General features: G+C 40.3%; 1 protein-coding gene across 3 annotated transcripts in view; it reads left to right on the forward strand.

The window, feature by feature from the left end:
* Positions 1–15,907, forward strand: part of ascc3 (activating signal cointegrator 1 complex subunit 3) — a 178,514-nt gene that overhangs the window by 70,827 nt on the left and 91,780 nt on the right. For all 3 annotated transcript variants that reach the window (XR_004656892.1, XM_034873475.1, XM_034873474.1), the window contains exon 11: positions 10,396–10,560. Coding sequence is in view for 2 of the 3 variants with exons in the window: in XM_034873475.1 (XP_034729366.1) it covers positions 10,396–10,560 (165 nt within the window). In the remaining variant the exon portion in view is untranslated. The remainder of the gene's footprint in view (positions 1–10,395; positions 10,561–15,907) is intronic.

The raw sequence follows: 15,907 nt of genomic DNA on the forward strand, positions 1-15,907 counted from the left end.
TTTTTAAATGTTTTACTCTGGGACAGACATGCGCCCTGTTTTGACAGTGGAGAGTATGGAATTGCCTGAAAGCTTGTTATTTAAAGGGATTTGGGTCTTTCTTTGTACGTAGCCTTACTGGTTTCTGTCACTTTATAGTAGAGTTTAGATTCTCTGCCTGAGCCCGACCCGACCCACAGCTGGGATTTTCCGCCACTAACCTTGGGCCGGGCCGGGACCTTGATCAAGCATTTGTGTTTTTTTTAATCATAACTTTATTAGCATAATTGGGTAGGGAGAAACTATGCCTCACCAGCTTCTCTCTAGGTCTGGGTAGTGCGGCCAGTGCGTCGGCATGCAGACCAGAAAAATTTGGATTTTATTTATAAAAAACTAGTTCTGTCAGATAAACGCGTTATTAACGGTGTTAACGCAAACCCCTTCTAACGGCGTCAATTCTCTTTATTGCGGGATTACCCTTTTTTTGGGCCTAGCAAACTTTATAGTTTTTTTCACATGCGGTTGTAACAACTAGTAACGTTAGAAAACTACATCAACACACCGGATCCAGCTTGACCGGAAACAAAAAAACATGCACTCCGCACATTTGTTTGAGCTTGCGAGCCGGCCAAACAGTAGTAACACACCTGCAGGCTAGTTGCTTTTTGGCAAAAATCGCTTTTTTGAATGGGAAAATGTCATCCATGTGAATTGTGTAGATCCGAAGAATTTTTATTTTTGGGGGGAGTGCTAATATGGCACAGGTGCCTTAACACCCGTTATGTACCGGACCGAATAGCAACGCGGATTTTGGTGCCTTATTTAGGTGCCACTCGCCTTGGATAGACAGGCCATTGAACTGTTTCTCGTGGTAATTTGATTGGCACACAACAAAATGGCTAACCTTGTAAGCTGTGTTGCATCTTGCTGGGAAGAGAGCAGGTATGGGAGAGCGACCCAACGCAGTTTTGGAGACATTCTTGGAGTTGCAGGGAGTGAGGAGGGACAAGTAGTCCCAGCGGGTCAGCTAACCGCTAACGTTAGAACCAGAGGCAGTGGGTCAGCGTCTAGCTAGCTCTCCTGATTTATCCTGCAGAGCTCTGACGAGCACTTATGAATCAACCAGAGTTTAGAATTGCAACACAAAGAAAGAAGAGGGTGTCGGAGACCCAGCTGAAGAGAGTGTGATCCTGCGGTATTTCTGACGGCACCGGTGCAATCCCAGAAGTGGAAAGACTTGAAAATAGACTAGGGAGCAGCAACCTTAAAAGCCTTTATTCCCCAGTTCAGTTCTGACCTTTTGGAACAGACAGCAAGGAAAAATCCTGATAACCAAGATTATACTATTTAGTCTGGTGAAGGTCAGAAGGTAGGAGGGAAGTAGACCCAACATAGCCTTGTAAATAAAGATATGCCAGTGTTAAAGTCTATGTGTTGACAAAGAAGACTATTCAACATGTTCATACAGTGCAGAATGGTGGCTGAGGCAGCCAAAAGATGTTTTTTTTCTGGTTTGCTATCCCTAACCCAATTGGGTTATTAAGGTAATTAAGTACAGAGCAGCAGAAGTACATTTTTTTTGTTTCTGGGAAGACTTATGGAACCTGTGAATTCAACCTCCGATCTAGAGAGAAACCCTTGCATGCTAGAGTTTACTTCACAGTTGTAAGAAGAGGATGGATTAATTACAAAGAGGCCCAAGAAAGAGGGATGAAAGCTGTGGATTGAGCACATATTTAGTGAGAGAACCTGGCTCCTCCAGCTCAGAGGGAAACAGAGATTGGTAGATCCCGCCTGAAAGACTGAACTATCAGACTGCGAAGGTTGGGAAAACATGCATATCTGTTAAATCCAAAAGAGTTGGGATTTGAAAGATTGCACAGCTTAGAGTTAAAGTTTATAAGCCTTGAGAGACTTGTGAATAGAGAAAAGGAAAGGTTGGGGTTTGGTGTGTGTGTGGGGGAGGGGGGTGGTGGTGCTGGTGGCGGCAGTTGGGGTTTAGTTCTAAGAAATGAGGCCAATTCCAGCTAATCTAAAGGTGTATTAAAGTTGCATTTCTATCAGGTCATGTGAAAAGATTTCTCAAAGAGAATGATAAGTCTGATTCACGGCAGCTCTGCAGCCCTCCACTTTCTCTTTCACTAAACCTTCAACACTTTCTCTCCCTCATCCCTCCATTCGACTGTGTTAGTGACACATTGACACAAAGTGGCTGAGTGGAAAGAACTGCCCACATTTAACAGGCTGGAGAGGTGGAGTACACTGTAACCTTGGTTATCTTCTGTCTCCTCTCACAGTCCTCACTACTTCTTTCATCATGCCCTTTTGATATACATGGTAGAGTGGGGATTCTGGGTGACTTCAACCACTTGCAGAGTGTATGGAGGGATTGCAGGATTGCATCAAGAGTATCTATTGTTCAACATGTTTCGTTTTGCGGCCTTCGTGGTCAATGTACACTTTAGTGTGAACGGAAAAATAAAACCAACATATTATCGTCTAATACATATTGCGTATACAAACCATATTTATCTTTCTTACTATTTTACAAATGTATATAGTCGACTCAGGAACTATGCACCTTGTTCCCCTACCCCTTTTTTTTTCTTCTGCACTACTTATATTTTGTATTTCTTTTTTAGACTGTAAAGGGACACATAATCCTTTCCTTAACCCTCTGAGGACGAAAAATTCACCGGCGAGTCAAAACAATGTTTGACAAAACTCCTATTTTTTAAATTCATATTTAACCTAAGACTTTAGTAAACTAATTTTAAGCACAGGAAGCAATTTGTACAATGCATCATAAGTTAAGGTTTAAAAAGACATTTGAGGAATTTCAAAAGGGGAACATCAACATTTCAGCTTTAGTGCCAAAATTATCTCTTTGCACATTGCGCCAGAAAAAATGTGGGCGACACTAAATGGAAAGCTATGTGTAAATGCCCTTAGACCACAGAGAGTTGAACGCTGTTGCTCTCTCTAAACAGTTGTGTGATTTAATGCAACCCAAAATGACAATATGTTCTTGTTTTGTTTTTGTATTAAGCAACTTTGACCATGTTGAGGTGTCATTTTGCAGTTATTTCGAGTAAGTACTTTGATTTACCCTTGTCTTGAAACGTGCAATTCAAATAAAGCTGCCTCTCCTACCGTGCCTTATTTTTTAAAAATATGAATGTCATCTGTAAAAAATGTGATTGTCTACCACAATATTGCTGGAAATACAAGTAGTTTTTTGTTGTTATTTTAGTAAGTAAATATGACCTGGGCAATGTTGTCAGCATTTTTTTTCCAAAAATCGGGAAGAGCATCTGTAACCTTTTTGACAGTGAATTGAGTCTTGACATTAATGTTACTTCCCAGAATGTTGTAGTGCTGCCAACAAGCACTTAAACAAGTGGCAAGTTTAAGTTTTAAATTGAAGTGTTCCAGTTTTGGTACTGTTAAATGTGTATTTAGGATATGATGCGACTTACCCATGAGCGGGTAGTGGCTGTTTGGAGCAAGTCACTTAACATGTTGCAAATTGATTGAAGAACATGTGGATTGAGGGTTGTTATTGCTGTAAGTCGGTTTACAACAACCTGAACAGCTGTGTGGATCTCAGCCCCACTTGTCCCCCTTTTCTGAGGCAATTTCTACAGGATTCTTCTGGCTCTGGCACAGGAAGAAAATGTCAAAATCTAATCCCACCTACAAAGCTCTGATTTGCTAAACAAGGAAACAATAAGCAACACTCCAGACCCCTTTTAAATCACTTACAAACATCAGAGATGGGCAGTGTTTCAGAGACAGGGTAGCAGAAAACTGCAGTGATTTAGTGAAATTCACAAGCCTTCTTAGTTGAATCCTTTTTTTGAGGACAACTTGAAGGGATTTGAAAAGTAAGGTAAGGTTTCACAAATAAGGAAAATCTATTCATTTTTACAAAGACCGGAACACTAATTCTTGGAAGGAATTTATTATGTTAAAAGAATGGGTTTGAGTTGAAACCCCAGCAGGAACAATAGGATTGTCTTTCGTTGTATTTAAGTAATATTTAAGCAGGCTACTATATCTTTCTACCAGTCTACAATGACTTCATTTCCTGTGTTACAAATGTATGGTTTTATTTTTCCCACTCCTCGTAATGCCCAACATCGCCCTCTGAACAGAAGAAAGGAGCCGTTATCATGGAAATTACTGTTACTGTAATGTTTTCTTATACTTGGGTTATTGTCTTCTCAGGAGTTCTGGACATAAGGACACACACCCACCCACAACCGTGCGCGCACGCACACACACACACACACACACACACACACACACACACACACACACACACACACACAGACAGTTCTTGACAATGCGGCATTGAGAAGGTTTTCATTACAGTTTTGTTAGTTGTTCACATATTGCAATCTAGTAAATGTCTTACACTAACGTCCCCACTCCATCTTTCTCCCACCTACCTCTCCCTCCCACATCATCCTCTCATCATGGCTGCGATAGTTACCATGGTAACAGAGGATTTGGAGGGATGGTGCCATGCGGATGCCAGTGTGCGGGTGGGTGGCATCCTGGGACTCCCAGGCCCCGTTCCTTCTCTGTCCAGAAAAGAAATATCAGTTAATGACATCCAAGAAGGGGATGCCTCGCAGCTAGACAGTTTCTTGTAACGGGAGAACGGGTGGGGGGGGGGGGGGGTCATGTTTCTTGGTAAAGTCTAGTCAAATGCAGAGCAGATGTGTTGCAGCCAATTATGTCCTTATAATATTGAGGTTCAAAGAAAGAGCACTACAAGATAAAACAAGGCAAAATGCAACTAAAAAACATGTCATTACTGAAATGTCAGGTTGTGTTGATTCACGGCACCTTCTGTAAAGATCCTGAATTTTTCTTTTTTAGTTGACCACTTTTGAGACAGACTTACACACAGCAATATAAGTAATTAGTACTATAGTGCTCAAAGTTAGCACGTCTGTAATGGCCTGTGTTGTGCAAGGCTGCACATCCATGCTGACTCTACCACTGAGCAAAGAGTTCATCACTCCCACTACACTCATTAAATTAACATAAAATGTGTTAAGGGAATATATTGTAAGGGGAAAGATCAAATTATGTCCAGTTACCTCTTTGTTTTAGAAGCAAACACTTAAATATGCATAGCCCTTTATGGGAAAGAAGAGAAAAGGAACGCAAATTGTGCATTAAATTACTTTTGTTATTACAAAAAATTGTTTAAGAAATGTACAACGTACTAGGTCTGTCCAAAGATAAATCAAAATTGCATTGAACCCAAGTATCTCATTTAAAATCGATGCTCTATGGCCATTACAGCTTTTGACCCCTTGTTGCATTAAACAACACTGGGTAACTATATATCTTCACGTGACTGATGGCAACTGAAGCTAGACAAAAAGTATGACATAACTGAATTTGCACATCTCTAAGTAATCTGCCTTGATAAATGCCATTCCCTAAAATCCACATTCAAGAAATATCTAATCATTGTAGCAAGCTTTCTTGTAAATGCTGCAGGAAATGTCACTGGTGTCATACGGTGTATGGTGAACATGTCTCAGCCATAGAATAGGCAAAGGGGATAAAGAGGACATTCATCTACATACCTGCCAGGCAGCGGCACTAAGGTAAAAAATGTTCTCTACGTCCACCACATTAGAATAAGCCTGACAATAAATCAATATGCATTTTCTGCCCGAGGCCAATGTTACGTTCAAGAACCTAGAGTAGCCTTTTGAAAACAAATATGTGGAAGAAGCCACTTGTTGTTCTCAAAAAAAAAGTCTTTATACTTTTCCAAATACCAGTTAATGCATCAGTTATATGTCCAAATCAGTGAATAGGGGATAAAAGAAATGCCACATTTTATTACCTATTAATCCAAACAATCATACATTTTTTATGAACTAATTAATTGAGTATGTATAAATGTCTGTATGTGCGTGTGTATATTTACACAAAGTGGCTTGCTCTCTCTGCCTCTCATGAGCCTGCATCTTGCAGGCACGTAATTTATAGACTGAGCTCTAGCTTGGCCATTGTTTTCTCCTGCTGCCACTGTACTGATGCAAGATGAAGTCCTTCCTTTCTACAGCCATGTGTTTCTACACATTCTTTTTTTATCACATTATTACATTACATGTCATTTAGTTGACGCTTTTATCCAAAGTGACTTACAATTGCTATACACTACCGGTCAAAAGTTTGGGGTCACTTAGACATTTCCATTGCACTCCATTGTAGACAGAATACCAGCTGAGATGAGTTGCATTGGTTTTGTTAACAAGGGCAGCAGTTTTCAGATTACAATATCTACAAAAGTGTTCTCCAATGTTTTCTTAGTAGGTTCTTAACTTCTTAAAATGATATTAGATCAATAAACATAATGCAGATTTGGAACATTGGATGAATGGTTGCTGATAATGGTCAATGTAGATATTGCATTAAAGATCAGCCACCCACTCAGATCAGCTGGTATCCTGTCTGTAGTTTGTAAGTGACCCCAAACTTTTGACCGGTAAAGTATATGACAGAGGTTTTCGCGCAATGGTGTTTTAAGCCCCAGTGTTGACTTCCAGGCAGCACTGTGACCGTTGACTTCAAGACACTTAACCCTAACCATTGCCTAGTTCTAGTGTCTTCCAGGCAGCGCTGCCTCAAAGGCGACATTGGAGGCTTAAAACACTAAACACCAAGGTTTGCATGCCCCTGGAGCAACCATGGATTAAGTGCCTTGCCTTGCCATGCCTTGCCTTGTCCTTAGGGACACATTGGTTGATGTATCGCAGTGGGACGTGAACCCAGATCTCCACCTCCAAAGCCATGTGTCATATCCACTGCACCATCACCACCCAATGTATAAAATGCATTAGTAAAGTCCTAGTAGCTCATTAAAGAATCTGGAACTCTTTGACTTTAGCCATCAGTTCTTCCTCCATTTAGTTTGAAGCACTGAGTAGCTGTGCTTTCGTTTCACAAGGGAATCAATGCCAGCGCCATTAGTCGCTTCTACTCCTCAAAGGTTATTTGCGTATATTTGCAGTTTCTCACGCCGCTGGGTAATACATTTCCCTGCCGATGGGTTCAGAGACAATTAGACTTCCGAGGTTTGATAACATTTTTAATGAATAAACTACAGAATGCACCAGCTCTGTCATGAAAAAAATAATTTATCGCTGGTTTTTGGCATCAGTTCCCTGTTGTTTGGCTCATTAATGCACCACTCATAAGGTCTTTAAAATGACCCTTTGCAGCTGCATTGACGCACATATACATTGACATGAATGTAAATTTGACCAAAAAAAAGGCATAGATGTGACAGATTATCTATCTCAAGCAAATTTCACGTCTTTATAGGTTGATGTTTTTATTGCTTACTAGAGTTAGCAGTATTGGACCCAGTAGGAAATCAATCCAAAAATGGTCACGTTTTGTCACACTTTAAAAAAATGCCACCATCCTGATTTCATAGAAAAACCTCCATCTTCCTCTTTATTTAAACCAATATGCCTGTCACTCTTTAGTTTAGTTGAATTAATCTAAAAGACCAGTTCTTACAGCCTATTATGTTTTTTCTGTACAAGTTCATGAAGCCATTCTCTGATTAAATTTTCACCTTTAAGAAACAGTAATGTATTCTGCAAAACACTAAGAGTCAGTAGATGGAGATGATTGATTTCAGTCCTGCTGGGATGGACCGATAAATAGGGCAAATAACACCATCCAGCCAAACAATGGCATGTTTGCTTTGCACCTTCTTTTGTGTATTTGTGAGGCAATTATGAAAGCACTTTGGCCTGTGCTCCATTTGTCCGAGCCTCCATTTAGATTAACTAGCAGCTCCAATTAGGAGCAGGCGCTTCCTTTCCTGTGAAGCACGCCAGCCTCTAATGGCTGGATAGATTGATTTAAATGCAAACTAGAGAGGATTTAATGAACTGCTTTAACAGAAAGGCTTTAATAGGAATTTGCACACCCACAGACAGTTTGCCAAACAGTTTCTACATCATTAATTATGCATTGTAATGTTTTTTCTTGAAAAGAGAGAAAAAAATTGCACCAGAATTATAGTCACTAAGCAATGCACAAAGACAGTGTCTGTTGACATTTGATACAGATGAGATGTGTTGATACTGTTGAATGTAGTTAAGAGGGATGCCAAATTAAAAACAGATACTGTAGAACATAGATCTTATCACCCAAACACTACATAATCAAATATGACAATTATTGTGGATGTAATGGATCATAGACTGACAGTGAACACTGTACAACTATTGTAAGCTTGCACACAAGATGTGGGTAATGTTAGCTGCCATGTTATAATGGTGTTATGATTTAGGTGCTTCTATCTGCATTGTAATGAGCGCAGCTATGGGCAATTGGGCATTGATGAGCCATGAATCTGACAGCATTCGGGAGGGATTTTGGTTGTGTTGCTCTGGGTTTTACAGCCCGTGTCATTCAGTTAAGTGAGCAGAAAATGTATCTCAGCAATAAAATAATCTCTTTGTTTGATAAAAAGGAATATTAGGACTGTATGCATAAATGTCTGGCAACCACGTGCAAAGGGTATTTCTGCTAGTGATTATGTATTTTTGGACAACTTCAAAACGGTATTCAGGGAAGTTAAAAATGGACTTCCATAACGGTAAGAGACGTAAGAAAGAAACATTTAGCTTTTAGTCCCTAATTTGGTTTAAATGAGATGTGGTCGCTTTTTGTCAAATCATTCCTCAACCAATATCCATATACTACACTTCACACATGTACAGAAAGTGGTATTTGTTGTAATTGTTCCTCTTGTTCATGCTTATTGCAACGACAATTCAGTATAAGAGATAAGGGACAAAATCCACATCTTGGGCTGAAATGCATTCTTAAGTTAGGTTGAAGTTGATATGATGCTTTGGCAGTATGAATAAGACCCAGGGGGCCCTATCTTGCACCCCGCGCAATAGACTATGTACACCGATGCATGTACCATTCCTATTTTGGCACCCGACACACAGCAGACGTTTCCCTCCACAGACCCACATCTGTCAATTAAGGAATGAGCGTGCGCTCCGTGGGGCAGTTCAGCAGAAAGAGGACGCGTGTTCCTGCGCAAACGTTCCCTAGTGTTATTTTACAGTTTCAGAAAACAGTTCCACCACAGAGCAGGAAAAAGTCAGTGGCGCATTATTCAGATGCTATTTTAAGGGCACATGCTTGACCATAATGTATAGTGTGCACACCGACACTTTGCTTCTCTCATCTCACGGACCCAGCAGTTCCTATTTTTATAAACCATACATAATGCACGAAAGTAGGACCTTGTTTTACACAACATTTCCATGAATCGTGGATGTGTCGATGACATAAATGAGGAACTATTAGAAGACTTAAGATGTTGTCATGTGCCAATGCCACTTAACCCAAATGCCCCAGCAGCAGCACGCCAGATGGGTCGTCTATAGTGAGGGAATCTCAGTCAAATGTTAGACTACATTTCAAAACTATCAGCATGTATTCATAACCTTGTGATTCAGTGGGAGTAAGACCAAAACATCGAAAAGTATGTTTTTGTGATTTTTCGTAATTTACATTTTGTCAAAAACAAAAATACACAGCAAACATTGGTTTCCTCGGCTGTGACCCTCTCCTGGCGTGGTCCCATGGATGTACTAAGAGTGTGCGCCTAGCAAAACCACCATTATAATTGTGATGCGCCATTGAACAAATGCGCCTGCTTTTAAAGGGAATGTGAAATAACGCTCTGGCTGGTTTGCTGCACCTTACGGTCAAACCACACCTATGAGTAAAGTAGCTACTGTAGACCAACCCATTTTAGATTTGCATCAGGCACAAGACTCATTTATCCTGCTGGCATAATAGCAACAGTGCCCGATATCCGCCCACAAAGCTACTTGCCTTGGGCTTTTGATTCCTGCATTTCCGATCGTTACAGTAGGGCCAAAACTCATTGTAGTTTATGGGAGCCCACTTTTTACTGGGCTGGCCCATTGCATAGTAACCGATTAATAACTACATATTTGACCAATCTTTTAGTGTAAAGGGGGTTCAAGTACATAAGGAAAAATATATGTGCAAAACACATAATGAACAGACTGAAATATCTTAGGAACATAAGTGCAATTTCAACAATATTTCCCAGTTTTCAACTGTGTTTGGATCAGGATGGATCTTGAAACACTATTTATATGACGGTTAGTGGTGCTGAATATTTCTTGACAAAAATATGTGAACACACGAAACAACACTGGCTTTCTATTAAGTTCCTCAGCAGTTTTTTATTTATTTATATTTTTGTTTTATATATATATAAATATTTGTTGCTGTTCTATTTTCTGTACTGTTATTTAATCCCTAACTTGTATAGTGAGATATGGTTTTCATGTTTGTTTCCAGATGTTGGTGACGACTCCAGAGAAGTGGGATGTTGTGACCAGGAAGAGTGTTGGAGATGTGGCTCTCTCCCAGATTGTGCGTCTTCTAATCTTGGATGAAGTTCACCTTCTCCATGAAGACCGAGGACCAGTGCTGGAGAGCCTGGTGGCCAGGACCATCAGACAGGTACGCCCTACTCCCTCTCTGCTTCTGAATGTCTGTGTATATTACTCCCCTCACCTTCGTCTGTCTGTGCTTGAAATTGTTTGAAACAGTGTATAATTGTCAGTTTAGGCTGCAAACATATTAAGTAATTGAATTTATCTTTTAGTTATAATACGCATTTCTTTTAGCTGAAGAGAGATTGGCCATGTTGGCTGAATTGTACTATGCACGGCAGTAAGGATAATTGGTCAATTAATCTGAGTTTTAGACTTTAAAAACCTGCAGTATAGAGTATAAAATCCAAACTCACTTTTGGGACCGTTTTCGATACTCGGGACTACCGATACATCGTACGTACATATGTCGATCAGTACTCAGGGAGTATTACATTTAAATACTTATCTCTGCCTGGAGTAATGCACTGAAAATGCTTATTTTTTCTTTCCAGTAAATTGAATGCCCAGTTGTCATTTTTGATTTACTCTGTGTGACGAAATAACACGTCAAGCCCAACTAGCTGACAAAAAGAAAGAGGCTTACAGCCTGTACTTCTCATCATGATCTCCCTATTGCATTTATTCTACTCACATTATCCACAAAATCTCCCCACAGCTCTCTGTTAAACACTCAACTGGAGGCTGGAAAATGAGACACAAAGGGAGAGAAGAGACAAGAGAGTCAGAGTTTAGGGAGAGACAGGATGTGTGTGAGGGAGATCGAGTTTAAGCAAGTTAGGTTTGAGCAATTATTTAAACTATGGAGTTATATGTTTAGTTTTATGCATTTTGCAAATTAAAATGTTTGGTTATACTTGTTCCGGGGATTAAATGTATGACTTTTCTTATACTTTTTTTTTTTTTAAATGTGTGTGTTGAGTCCCATCAATGTGTCATCATGACATGTACTCATGTTATCACCAGGTGGAAACATGTTGATATTGATCAGTACTACGGCTGCTGGAATGAATTCCAAAAGTTGAATATAATTTAAATAGTAAAAAATGACTATTCAAATGCTGAAATTACTATTCAAATATGACTTTTTTTTCCGTAAATATGTTGGCAAAGGTTAGCTATTCTCCCTCTTTTTGCCTTTTCCTTCCCGCACGTGTCACTTGTGTCACGTCTTATGAACAATAACTTAGCTGGAGTGAGAAACACAAGGCATTGTGAGGTCTAAGCTAACGTTAGCACAGCATTACCGAGCTAACGTTACATACCGAGTAAAGTTAGTACAAAGATAGTGACATTATGCGGCTGGAAATCGTAAAAAGGGAAATAGTTTCATGACTTTTAAAATGGACATCCACCGTGCCAAAGTGCTCATGATTTTTGGGAAATTTTGGGAACACTGTTTCCGCTAGGATAACCTGTCCCTTTAACCCCCGCGGAATAAAGTACAGATGCGAGCAACAGACTCGCACTGTCAATAATCACAAACACTGAATATAAAACAAACACTCAACACGTACCTGCTAGAATGAATGTGTCACTTTATTCCCCACAGAATACGGCAAAGCAAAAAGCATGCAACAGACATGCACTCAATACGTGATGCAAGTATACACTACTTCAGAGCTCTTACCTTGACACAGGACTGGAGAGTCGTTCAGTTGTTTCGGTGGTCGGCTGCAGGCAAATAAGCACTAAACACTGTATTCCGAGGGGGATAAAGGGACAGGTTATCCTAGCGGAAACAGTGTTTAGTGCTTATTTGCCTGCAGCCGATCCTGCCTAAAGATTTCACACAACAATAACATTACTAAGCTTGTTCTGGTTTTTGTTAGCTTAGCTGGGAGCTTCATAGAGAAAGCTAAAGTTAATGTTAGCTGTCAGAATTAGCTTTGACTTCATATGTTACCTTCCAACGGTTGTATCCTCAGTAACGTAACAATCTGAAAGAAAGAGGTTGCTTATACATCACTAAAATAGTAGCCACACGTTGAAAATGTGCCTATTTTGAAGAGAATTTGGATTGTGCAACAAGGCAGGCCTGTTTGGATCTTGTAGGGAATGATTGTAAAGATTTACAAAGAACATGTTTACACATTTACTCTCTAACTGGGACATTTTGGGACCGATGGGCGGGTTTGCTGTGGTCAAATTACACGCTGCTATACACTAGTAAGAGCTAATCATGTTTAACTTTGAATCCACCTAATTTAAATAGTTCACACTACTTCATTGTGTGAATAGTTAACTTGATTTTGTATTGTATGTGGTGTTTCCTTTTGTGGCGTGCAAATGTTTCACCAAAGCAAGTTCTTGTTAATTTTGCGGAGGCACCGTCCCTGGAAGATAGCGCCGCCCAAGACAATTGTGATTGGTTTAAGAAACCAGATTGTTTGTTATTTATCTATACTATCCTTAAATGTACATGTGGTGTTGCCACAGCGCTGTGAAATTAGGTCTGGCGATGCCAGAGTGCCAATTAAAGTAACAACAGCACAGTCTTTGGAATGAACATCATAGATGGCGCAAGTCCTGTGAAGCTGAATTCCCCTGATGAGGACTGACAGGGATCTGGGCAGGAATCAGCCACAACATTTAAGATATTAGAGTAATTATGTGGATGGGCAAATAGAGAGAATGAGCTTTAGTGTCCCATATCCCCTTTGATGAGCTGCTTGCATGCGTCAGTCCGTGGTAGGAAGTTAATAAATTGAGAAGACATAAGGGATATTTTTAGAATGCACAGACCACCTCTGACTCATCCATGCATCATGCTATGTGAATTACATTTTGACCCTGAATGTCTCTATAAATGTTTTGTCTGTCCTTGGCACTGAGTGATACGTCTAAGTCTGTACTTACTACATGAAAGCCTTTAGATTTGTTACTCTACACAGTGTGTGTGTGTGTGTGTGTGTGTGTGTGTGTGTGTGTCTGTCTCTGCATGATTAGGACTCAAATTCCCACAAATGACTCTTTGAGCCAGATATATGCAAAGCTGTTTTTCTTCACAACTCAAAACGGCAATGAAAAGAACAGTAAAGATGTGCCCCATCTTTACTGTTCTTTCCCATGAAATCAAATCTGTCAGTCAAACTGGCAACAAGGCCAGATCAACCGTCCCTTTGCATTACTTTTATGTACAATTATGGCTATTTAACTTTATCTTAGATCTCATAACATAATGGTTATCAAATTTTATAAAGGTAATAAATAGGATTATATTACATAGTTTCCCTAAAGAGGATAACAGGAAACAAACCCTGAACATGGAAATAATATGATGAAACAACGCAAAACACTAGTAGGAGACATTATCAAAGGATTTACCGAAGACATTGATTTAAAGGTTTATGAATGCACCTTTGATTGGTAATTGGTATATTATAGATATATGTGTAGATTGGAAATCTAGAGGTATTTAACTTTTGTGGAGATTTCTCAACTCAAGTGCTCATCATTAGGAGACATTTTGAAAATCCATGGGTAACACTTGTATGCTAAAGGACTCAGGCCAGAGTGGGGAAAGGCAGAGTGAAACAGAGGGATGAGCTGCTGTGTTGTGCAGCGGCAGAGACCTCTTGCTGGGGTTAACCGCAAGGTAATTGAAAACTGGTCCGTACATGTGACCGCTGTTTACTCGGTTCACAGCCCATTTATCTGCAGGTTTAGCAGATATTACTGAAGAAGGGCTGCGTAGGCGCTTTGTACACCTTTTCACCTTTAGAGGTTGTGATGCAGTGCACAAGTTTGGAGCCTCTGGATACTCTGTTTGCCAGCCGACTGCACATGATGTGACTGCTTAGAACACAGCTGGAGAACTGGACTTATTACCATTAGCATGTCAATAAACTCTTAGGCTTTAGACCATGAGTTACAGTACAAGACATCCATGGTTCAATACTGGATAACTGTACGACTGCAGCTTGTGCTCCTTTCCACTTTAACCATGTGAAGGAACATCGTGGCTTGGCTCAAGCACTCTGACTGACAAATTTGGGTGGTACTGTTGTAAACAGTGGAGCATGTTTGACAGTTTCTGTTTCCAGGGACATACAAGTAATGTCAGCCGACATCAGTTTGACAAGTTGCCACACAGCTTTTGCTCCACTCTGTGTCCGGTGTTGCTGTAACTTACTGGGAAACATAACACCTCCGGGCGCTAGAGCTACGTGACATCCCAGCTCTGTTTTTGTACGTGTATTCACTTTAGCTGCTAAACTGTACATCCAAAGGCTGACCTGCGTAATGGTAAAGCTAACAGACAACTGTCCCACTGTCAAAGCTGTCCAGGTGGAATGTTACTCTATTGAATTAATGTTTCACAAGACATAAAGCTAAACACTAAGTTGATTGAATAGTAATTATTATTTCCCCCGGCAAACCAAAGGACATCACTTACAGAACTGAAAGGATTTTGGATGAATATTCATACATTTAGACCCCTATGTGGGACCAATTACGTTTATGCAATTTAATCAAAAAGAAGCACAATTGCAATCCTGGCACAGCATGGCGCAGATACACAAATCCCATGTTCATGTAGGATATATTGCTTGGCTTGTGCATTGAGTTGCACGGAAGGTGATGATAGCTGTGTCCCTTTCCGATATGTGTTTGAGAGTGAGCCTACAGAAAATGTAGGCCTCTGCGCCTTTTTTTAAAATAAATATTTAAATCTTTTCTAAGAGGTCTCAAAAGGGTAGAACATAGTTAATTGAAGCAACAGAGACCATGATATCCTCACTTCAAGTATCTTGCATGGGACAAACTCGAAAACACAAATTCAATTCAGTTTTATTGTCATTGACACAATGAGCAGGCATATACACTCACCGGACACTTTATTAGGTACACCTGTCCAACTGCTCGTTAACACTTAATTTCTAAGCAGCCAATCACATGGCGGCAACTCAGTGCATTTAGGCATGTAGACATGGTCAAGAGAATCTCCTGCAGTTCAAACCGAGCATCAGTATGGGGAAGAAAGGTGATTTGAGTGACTTTGAACGTGGCATGATTGTTGGTGCCAGAAGGGCTGGTCTGAGTATTTCAGAAACTGCTAATCTACTGGGATTTTCACGCACAACCATCTCTAGGGTTTACAGAGAATGGTCCGAAAAAGAAAAAACATCCAGTGAGCGGCAGTTCTGTGGGCGGAAATGCCTTGTTGATGCCAGAGGTCAGAGGAGAATGGCCAGACTGGTTCGAGCTGATAGAAGGGCAACAGTGACTCAAATAACCACCCGTTACAACCAAGGTGGGCAGAAGAGCATCTCTGAACGCACAGTACGTCGAACTTTGAGTCAGATGGGCTACAGCAGCAGAAGACCACTCAAGGGTGCCACTCCTTTCAGCTAAGAACAGGAAACTGAGACTACAATTTGCACAAGCTCATCGAAATTGGACAATAGAAG

This window comes from Etheostoma cragini, chromosome 6 (assembly GCF_013103735.1).
Source record: "Etheostoma cragini isolate CJK2018 chromosome 6, CSU_Ecrag_1.0, whole genome shotgun sequence".
NCBI classification, from domain to species: domain Eukaryota; kingdom Metazoa; phylum Chordata; class Actinopteri; order Perciformes; family Percidae; genus Etheostoma; species Etheostoma cragini.